At 35.5% G+C, this 10678-nt stretch overlaps 1 protein-coding gene across 1 annotated transcript in view; it reads left to right on the plus strand.

Moving 5' to 3' along the window:
• The window catches only part of DNAH8 (dynein axonemal heavy chain 8), a 318775-nt gene that overhangs the window by 20363 nt on the left and 287734 nt on the right, over positions 1–10678 (plus strand). Inside the window, exons 7-10 of the mRNA XM_024122116.2 lie at positions 1538–1714; positions 3714–3827; positions 7476–7583; positions 9986–10087. Coding sequence (XP_023977884.2) covers positions 1538–1714; positions 3714–3827; positions 7476–7583; positions 9986–10087 — 501 coding nt within the window. The remainder of the gene's footprint in view (positions 1–1537; positions 1715–3713; positions 3828–7475; positions 7584–9985; positions 10088–10678) is intronic.

The following is a 10678-nucleotide window of genomic DNA, read 5'->3' on the forward strand; positions in this document are numbered from 1 at the left end:
CTTTTTATGGCTGAGTAATATTCCATTGTATATATGTGCCACATCTTCTTTATCCATTCATCTGTTCATTGCAGCTCTATTTACAATAGGCAGGACATGGAAGCAACCTAAGTGTCCATCAACAGATGAATGGATAAAGAAGATGTGGCACATATATACAATGGAATATTACTCAGCCATAAAAAGAAATGAAACTGAGTTATTTGTAATGAGGTGGATAGACCTGGAGTCTGTCATACAGAGTGAAGTAAGTCAGAAGGAGAAAAACAAATACTGTATGCTAACACATATATATGGAATCTAAGAAAAAAAATGTCATGAAGAGATTAGTGGTAGGATGGGAATAAAACACAGACCTACTAGAGCATGGACTTGAGGACATGGGGAGGGGGAAGGGTAAGCTGTGACGAAGTGAGAGAGTGGCAGGGACATATATGCACTACCAAATGTAAATTAGATAGCTAGTGGGAAGCTGCCGCATAGCACAGGGAGATCACCTCTGTGCTTTGTGACCATGAGAGGGGTGGGATAGGGAGGGTGGGAGGGAGGGAGACACAAGAGGGAAGAGATATGGGAACATATGTATATGTATAACTGATTCACTTTGTTGTAAAGGAGAAACTAACACACTATTGTAAAACAGTTATACTCCAATAAAGATGTTAAAAAAAAAAAAAAAAAAAAAGAGTCATGTACCAAAATGTTCATTGCAGCTCTATTTACGATAGCCAGGACATGGAAGCAACCTAAGTGTCCATCATTGGATGAATGGATAAAGAAGATGTGGCACATATATACAATGGAATATTACTCAGCATAAAAAGAAACAAAATTGAGATATTTGTAGTGAGGTGGATGGACCTAGAGTCTGTCATACAGAGTGAAGTAAGTCAGAAAGAGAAAAACAAATACAGTATGCTGACACATATATATAGAATCTAAGAAAAAAAAAATGGTCATGAAGAACCTAGCGGTAAGATGGGAATAAAGACACAGACCTCCTAGAGAATGGACTTGAGGATATGGGGAGGGGGAAAGGTAAACTGTGACAAAGTGAGAGAGTGGCATGGACCTATATATACACTACCAAATGTAAAATAGCTAGTGGGAAGCAGCCACATAGCACAGGGAGATCAGCTCGATGCTTTGTGACCACCTAGTGGGGTGGGATAGGGAGGGTGGGAGGGAGACACAAGCGGGAGGAGATATGGGGATATATGTATATGTATAGCTGATTCACTTTGTTATACAGCAGAAGCTAACACACCATTGTAAAGCAGTTATACTCCCATAAAGATGTTTAAAAAATTATAATATACATGTAAAAAAAAAGTATGATGTTTGCTGTAGACTTTGGGCAGGTACTAATTATCCTGGTAAAGAAATTCTCTTCTCTTCTTAGTTTGCTAAGAGTTCTTAATATTATTCAGTGTTGAATGTTATTTGTACTTTTAACTTTCTTTGAAAAGGTGCAAATAATGAGGTTCTAAAAGAAGAAAGTAACGTTTCTATACTCTGTGAACTTTTCTGATTGCAGGTACTTATTGAAAGTGAGCAGATGAGAAAAGAAGCTGATGACTCAGGTCCTCTCACTGAATTGGAACACTGGAAACGCATGTCAGCCAAATTCAATTATATCATTGAACAGATTAAAGGGACAAGTTGTAAGGCTGTTATAAATGTGCTTAATGTTGCACACTCCAAACTCTTAAAGGTAAAAGGCCTTGTATTTTAAAGTTTACTTCAGAACAACCTACTGGAAAATTACCCTTCTTGAACTGCTTCTTTGCATCATATACTTTGCATCATGTATTTAGAAGTGTTAAAACTAAAACTTTGAGTAAGGCTTTCTCATGTACCATCGTTACTTCCAGAAGAGGAAAAGGAAGTATAGAAATGAAAATTTATTTCTCAATATTTCACACACCAGTTTTGACAGTACTACTTTGGGGTGATTGCTATTTATTTTTAAATTGTTTTTGAAATTGTAAATCAATAGAGGCTTATTGAATTAGAGAACTATATAGAAAGTCAAAAGCAAAAATGTCCTCTATCTTACATCTCATCCCCACTATTCCATCTCCTTTCCTAGAGGTCATATTTATTAACAGTTTAGCTTGATTCTCTCCAGGTCCTTTTCTGTTTCTTCCTTTAAAAAATATATATATATATATATTTGTTTTGTGTTTCTAAATTTTTAAAATTACATGGCATCATACTCTATTTTTCTTTAACTCCCTGGTCCCCCCAACAGCATATCTTGGAGAGTTATACCTATCAGATCAGGCTATTTCGTTTTCCATAATGTTAATGCATCAGGTTTTATTTAATCATTTTCTTGTTTTTAGACAAATTGTTTCCTTTCTTTTTTTCAACAGCCTTGAGATATAATTCACATATTACTCATTTCTGCCATTTAAGGAGCAAAATTCAGTGGTTTTTAGTACATTCACAGAGTTGTGCAACCATCACCACAATCAATTTTAGAACATTTTATCACCTCAAAAAGAAACCCTGTACTCTTTAGCTATCACCTCCCATCTCCATCTGTCTCCTTTCCCTCATTCTAGCCCTAAGTAACCACCAATCCACTTTTTATCTCTATAGATTTGCTTGTTTTGGACATTGCATATAAATGGAATCATAATATGTGGTCATTTGTTACTGGTTTCTTTCACTTGGCATAATGTTTTCAAGGTTTATCCATGTTGTAGTATGCATCAGTAATTATTCCTTTTCACAGCTGAATAATATTTCATTTTATAGATAACACCACATTTTGTTTATCAGTTTATGGATATTTGCATTATCTCTACTTTTTGGCTATTATGAATAATGCTGCTGTGAACATTCTTGTACCCATTCTTGTGTGGACGTATGTTGCCATTTTTCTTGTATATACCTGGGAGTGGAATTTCTGGCTCAAATGGTAACTCTGTGTTTAACTTTTTGAGGAAAATTGTTCCTTTTCTATGTGTTCACAAACATTACCACAGTTAAAGCCTCTACGTGCCTACAAGCAAGTATTTCCCTAGGGTGTATACTCCACAACTTTGTTAATACTTATTATCAGTTAAAGATTTTTGTTTGCCTGTCCAACATGTGGAAAATGGCTTGTTGTATTTTGCCTTTTCCTTATTAATAATGAAGTTGAGCATCTTTTAAAGTTTATTTGCTATTTGCATTTATTCTCCTGTGAATTGTTTGTTTATATCTTTCCCTCATTCAGAAAGTTTCAGATATTGTTTTGTTCTGATTCTAGTAGTCCTTTATTACTATGGCTATTAATCAATTGTTATATATGGTGGATGAGGCAAACCGCCATGGTTCCTGAGCATCTCTGCACATTATTGCTGGATATGAAAAGTACACTTTGCTGATGGGAATATTTTCTTTCCTGAAGACCCAGAATAATGTAATGTCACTTTTCAAACCTAGAAAAGTCACTCCAGGTAGAAGCAGGTCTGGTTTAAGCCAACAGACAGAATGTTAATTACAAACAGAATGAGTCTTCAGTTTTAGTAAGTCACTTAAGGTTTTTATAATAACTTTAAGTCTTAAATAATATAAGAAAAAGATATATCAATCACATTTAAGTATCTACTCTCTTAGTATATGTATGATTAGGGAAGACAGCTTGAATTTCATGATTAAACCTTAGCACGGTGGTATATTTGGATGTTACATAGGACTCTTATACTTTCTTTTCTTAGAATTGGCGTGATTTGGATGCAAGAATCACAGATACAGCAAATGAATCAAAAGATAATGTCAGATATTTGTACACTCTAGAAAAAGTATGTCAGCCTCTCTATAACTATGATCTAGTAAGTATTCTTTTTAAAGTGTAGTTTAAAAAATTAGCGCATACACTTTGTTATAAAGCAGAAACTAACACACCATTGTAAAGCAATTATACTCCAATAAAGATGTTTAAAAAAATAAAATAAAATAAAATCAATTTAATATGTGTGTATTGGGAAAAACATATTGCAGAAAAGTTATTTAAAAGATATCTTTTCCTATTATATATCTGTAATGAATTATAAACTATATTTATTATTTTAACCTATATTTAAATATATAGCATTATCATAACTATGACCTCATTTGTGAATTGAGCAAGACAAGCATATTAGTTATTCATTGCTTCATAACAAATTTTCCCAAAACTGGGTGGCTTAAAACAATAAGCATTTATTGTATCACAGTTTTTGTAGGTCAGGAATTCAGGGACGGCGTAGCTGAGTACCTCTGCTTCAGGGTCTCTCATGAGGCTGCAGTCAAGCTACTGTCTTGGGATGTGCTCTCTTCTGAAGGGGAGGCTGACTGGGGAGGGTCCACTTCTATTGCACACCACATGGGCCTTTGCACAGGACAACTAGCTTCCCCTAGAGTGAGTGACCCAAGAGTGAGCAAGAGAAAGTGCCCAACTAGCATTACACTGATACCAAAGCCAGATAAGAACACCTCAAGAAAATAAAATTACAGGTCAATATTCCTGATGAATGTAGATGCAGAAATTCTCAACAAAACAGTGGCAAACCAAATTCCATGGCACATTAAAAGGATCACACACTAAGATCAAGGGGGATTTATTCCTGGGATGCAAAGATGGTTCAACATATGCAAATGGATAGATGTGATACACCACATTAATAGAATGAAAGGTAAAAATCATATGATTATTTCAATAGATGCAGAAAAAGCATCTGACAAAATACAACATCCTTTCATGATGAAAGCTCTCAATAAATTGAGTATAGAAAGAATGTACCTCAACGTAATAAAAGATTACATATCCTTTAAAAATTGTATAAATAAAATAATCATGCAAAAAAGAGAATGTATATGAATATTATAACATCTCTGTACTTCTTAAAATATATTTAAAACTTTTCACTATAAAAAGTAAACTTGGAAGAAAGATATAATGCTTTTTGCTGTTACCAAGACCTATAAATTTTAAGGTATACTAATTTCAACTCTTGATTCAAAAGACTTATTTAAATTCATATAATTTTCATACCTTTTAGTTTTGGTTTTAGTTCTTTTCATCCTAGTAATTAAAAAAACTTTGTTCAATTCCTCTAGCGATGCATGTACTTTATTATTATTGTTATCATTGAGCTTTTTACATTCTCTGATGTAGGAATGTTTCTAACATTATCTTTTGAAAGTAGAGAAGTACTGTTAGTATTAAGTCTTATAATTTCTTCCCCCTCAGATACCAACTATTTCTGTAGATTCAAAAATTCTTTTTTTCTCATTTTCTTTATTCTCCTTAAAAGAAACCAGAAGTTGCTGTTTAGTTTGTAACTGTCAGTTGAGCAGGAAAAGTGTAGAGGACTCATGCTTCCATTTCTTGTGGATAAAATTTTATGAATTTTGTGTTTCATTTTATCAGCTTGGTATTGTGCTGTTGGCATATCGACTAATATATTTTATGCATAAAATGTCCGAACACTATGTATAGATAAGAACTGTGCACTCAAGGAGCTACTATTATAAATAATGATGTTTAAAATTCAGATGAAGGGCATTTCCCCAGTGGGCCCATTTGATACTGTCCCCAAGCCTTTTTCATTCTTTGTAAAGTTGCCTTATTGAGGGTGGAAGGGACTCCTTCTAGGCATATTTTTATTAGAATCTGTTTGGTCTACAGATAACGCATATAATATGAATTCTGATATACAGGGTTAACTACAAAGTGACGATACTAATTTCCATAAGCCACATAAAATTGATTTCATTATGTCATGGTTAAACCTCATACCTAGGACATACAGTACACTCATCAGTAGTTGTTCTTCCTGGCTTATTTATTCCACCACTATTAAAAAATCTTTTATATATTTTAAATTGTCCTCGCAATTAAAAGTCTAGCTCCTTGAGGGTGGGAATGCCATTGACCTTCTGTTGTTCTTCCATAGTGATTTATGATTTACATCAAGGTTAAGAGCAGGATCTCAAAATCTCGGGCACATAGCTGTGGTTATGCTACAGCTCTAGGACCTTGGACAAGGCACTTAACTTCTCTACATCTCTATTTTCTCATTTGCAAAATGGGAATAATCATAACACTTTATTTTATAGATTCTAAGACTTTTTTTTCACATTTTAACATCTCTATTCAGAGCACAACTTACAGTCAGTCAGGTTTTATGAATCATTGTGAACATGACTTGACACCATCTGAGATTATTAGTTCTTTCCTTGCGGGGGAAGGAAAGAACTAATGTTTGTTTTGTTTTGGGTACCATGGGCATGAATTCAGACCACAGTGAGTGAGCACCAGCTTGTGGAACAAATTCTCAGGATAGTTTATTTTCCATCCCTCCCCAAGGAGCAGGATTGGGACAGGTAGGCTTTATTTCTGACTTTTTCTCCATGGCTTGTTAATTTCATGCCTAGTTTGGTGGCTTAGTTTTTTTGTAGGAGTTAGACTCCCCATCTTGAGCATTTTTTCCCCTTCCTCAGTAGAATGTAGAGCAGTGTTACAGTCTTACAATCAGTGATGTTTTAGATCTGATGAAATCAAACCTGCCTTAAATGGTCATTGTTGGGACTTCCCTGGTGGTGCAGTGGATGACTCCATGCTCCCAATGCAGGGGGCTGGGGTTCGATACCTGGTCAGGGAACTAGATCCCACATGCATGCTGCAAATGAGAGTTCGCATGCTGCAGCTAAGACCCAGTGCAACCAAATAAATAAATAAATATTTTAAAAAATGGTCATTGTCAACATAAATTAAGATAATATGTGAAGCTCTTCACCTAGTGCCTGGCGCATAGTAATCATTCAATATACATTAGCAATAGTTTGATATCTCGGATGCACTTGCTCTGCTTTGCTCTATGCTGTTCTACTTGATGGCTCTAGGCTGTTCTACTTATTTCACTTCTTTGTGTGTGTCGTTTCCACCCTGCCTTGACCTCCTCCAGGATAGTTTCCTTATATTTGGAATTCTACCAATATTCTCAGAACTTCGTGGTACTTAGTAGGTTTGCTGAAAGGTGAATTGAGTTGAATAATGAGGAAATGAGTTCTAGTCTGATCTCTGTTTCTAATTAGCTTTCTGGCCATACATTAGTCACTTTACCCTTTAAGATATCAGTTTCTTCATCCTTAAAAAGACCAAGCTGAGCTATTAATACTTAAAATCACTTTCACCTCCAAAATTTTATCTTTAAATAAAATTTTAAGTTTACATGTACAGAAAAGTTGCAGTGATAGTACAGAATTCTTTTCACCTAATTTCTCCTGTTAACATCTTGCATTACCTTGGTACATTTGTCAAAACTCATGTCCTTTCTCTGTTTCAGTATCCAGTCAAGGATACCACATTGCTTTTAGTAAAATTTGACTTTTAAGATTAAAATGTTACACTGTTTTATGTATGTTTAGAGTTTTGAATATTATAGGATATGGGTTATTAAAAATATAAATGTATGCTTAATATATTTCAATTTTAGGTTTCCATGGCACATGGAATACAAAATTTGATAAATGCCATCAAAATGATTCACAGTGTGTCAAGGTATTATAATACTTCGGAGAGAATGACCTCATTGTTTATCAAGGTAAGTTTCCAAGGGAAGAAATCACATTGTAACCCTGTGAAAAAGTTAACAATGCTTTCCTCTGAGCCAGGGAAGGGAATTGGGAACTTTGGGTGCCTCTCAGAGTTCTGGATTTTCATACTTCGTGGAAAAGAAAAGAAAGGCATGCCTGGAGTCAGTTGTACTTAATTGAAGGGGGACCTTTCTGCTTGTCAGAGGTAAACCCCCAGGTTTTTTTTTTAAAAGTAACTGATTACTTTCTAATTTATTTGTTCCAAATAGTTTTGCATAAGAGCTAAGAATTGTGCCTAGACTGTTACAAGAAACAAGAAGGACACTACATAATGATCAAGGGAAAAATAATGCTTCTTTAGCTACTCCCACCCACATTGTGGTTTATGTAAAATCTTCCCATTTAGTGCCATATGATTAATTATTTTAAATAATTGGAAAAATCATCCAAGAAACACAGGAGTAGAATTTACTTATAAATGATTCAAGCAGAACATAACAGTCACATTTCAGCTTTCTTTTAGATCAAAGAATAGATTTAATCATTGTCTATGTCCCAAGCAAGGCAAGAACCTTAGGATTCTTCCCTGTCTCTTGTCGTCCTCCTTGCTACATGTTCCACATTGAGATTTCTAGTTCCATATTATTGTTACTGTGTTTTCAATGTTATGAATCAACAAGTGATCAGACTAAAATCTAAGTATTGCTAGCTTTTTTGATCACCTCTGTTTCATGATTTCCACATCTTCCTCTGCCTTGGATTTATTATTTCTTTTGCTGAAAAAAATTCTTCAGTAGTTCTGTGGTGAACCCCCTGAATTCCTGCATGTCTGAAAATCACTTCATTTTGTCTTACCACTCAAATGTTAGTTTGAGATTCTTAAGTTCAATATAATTTTTTCCTGGAACTGTAAAGATACTGTTATATACTATCTACAATTGTTGATAAGAAATTTGATGCTAATCTGATTGTTTTTCCTTTGTGGGAAACCTATTTTATTCTCCCAGGAAGCTTTTAGGATTTTTTCTTCATTCTTGAACTTCTAAAATTTCAAAGTGATGTGGTTCTTTTTACATTTATCTTGTTCTATACTTGCTGGGTTGTTTCATTCCCAAGACTTTCCTCTCTCTTCATTCCTGGGAAGTTTTCCTGTTTACCTCTGATTATTTCTTAACCACCTATTCAGTTTATTCTCTCCCCTTGAATCTAAAATTCATGTTCCTTAACTTTTTTTTTTTTTGGTCCATCTTTGTCCTTTGACCTTTCAGCTCACTCACTGACTGTTCATTTATGTCCCAATTGCTGGTCGGTGCATCCAAAAAAATGTCAATTTCCGAGTTCTTTAGTTGTTTTCTTTCATGATGTAAAAATTCTCTCATATCTTTCTTATAAACTTAGTTAATAAAAGATATTTTAAAAGATTTAACATATATCTTTTCTGTATTTTCTCTCTTTGTTGAATTTAATGCTTCTCTTACCATGTTTGTTTTCTTCAATTGCTTGGTGATTCTCGGTTGTCTGCCCATCTTTGTGTTTGAGACTCCTGATTTGCCTCCCTGTTCTGTTTATTTTGTCTGTCTCTTGTGAGTAAGGAGCATAACTTACTGTTGGGAGGGGAGTGGGAATAGCTTTTTCTCTGATACGTCCTCCTGGGGGTGCAGTAGCTACCTGGGCCACACTTCTCGAAGACTGTGGCCCACACTCATACCTTTGTCCTTTCAGCATATGTCGCTGTTGCCTGCTGTACAAGTTGCTCTAAATTCAGTGTTCAGGGTTACAACTGAGGGTTACCTCACATTGTCTCCCATCTTGAAAAATTTCCATAACTGTTCTACCTTCAAGTAACCTTCTCCAGAGCCGGGTTCTGGCTTTCTCTAGTCTTTTCTCTGTAGATTTGGTACTGTGTGCTTTCCATATTTTAGGAATTCTCCAAAATTTCTGTGTGTCAGCTTGCCATCTTGGTTTAACTTCCAGACCATTTAAACGGCTGTCTTGCTTTTTTTTTCCCCTTCTTTATTTTGGGGGATGTGAGAGGTGGTTAACTTAATATTTAGTTTGCATGTTGAAGGATGGAGAAGAATCACAGTTGCACTGGATCAAGACCTAATTAGAGGAGAACTAGACAAAGAGAAAATATAGTTGACTTTGAAATTGATGGCCTCAGTGACGTAGACTTAAATACAGTAGGTAAATGTGACTTTGGGTTTTCTTTGTTTTACCTGGAATGTATATTTCTTTGTTTTTTATATTCTATAATTAATTCATTCCATAAGGTTTCTATTTATCATATTTTTATGCTTGTGATTTAAAAAACTTAAATTTTACCACTGCGCCACCAGGGAAGCCCTAAAAAACTTAAATTTTATTTCTTTCTCTACCTATAGTTATTTTGGACTTATGTTTATTTTAGGTAACAAATCAAATGGTGACAGCATGTAAAGCATATATTACTGATGGGGGAACTAACCATGTATGGGATCAGGAAATACCAGTCGTACTAAAGAAAATTCAGGTTTGTATACATATTTTTATTTTCATAAAGTAAAGCTTTTACCATCTGGCCCAATTTTGCTTACCTTTTTCATTGACAAAGCATGTTAACTTTGAGAAAACGTTGTACAGAGTAGCATGAGCATATTAAAAAGAACTTCAGGGGCTTCCCTGGTGGTGCAGTGGTTGCGCGTCCGCCTGCCGATGCAGGGGAGCCGGGTTCGCGCCCCGGTCTGGGGGGATCCCGCATGCCGCGGAGCGGCTGGGCCCGTGGGCCATGGCCGCTGGGCCTGCGCGTCCGGAGCCTGTGCTCCGCGACGGGAGAGGCCACGGCAGTGTGAGGCCGGCGTACCACAAAAAAAAAAAAAAAAAAAAGAACTTCATTAAAATTATCTACTTCCCTTTATGCTTAGTGCTCCTGTTAGGGCATAATTTAATCCTCATCTTGTCCATGGCTACCTGTATCAGACACCTCTCATGTGCCATTTCATATGCTCTGGCCCCCATCTTTTACTCCAGCCCCTGTTAATTTCATTTTCTTGCCCTTTTGCATTGGTTAGGATTGCCATGCGTCCTTAAATAGACCTGGTAATAGTTGACATCTGATTCTGAT

This window comes from Physeter macrocephalus, chromosome 18, assembly GCF_002837175.3.
Source record: "Physeter macrocephalus isolate SW-GA chromosome 18, ASM283717v5, whole genome shotgun sequence".
NCBI classification, from domain to species: Eukaryota; Metazoa; Chordata; class Mammalia; order Artiodactyla; family Physeteridae; genus Physeter; species Physeter macrocephalus.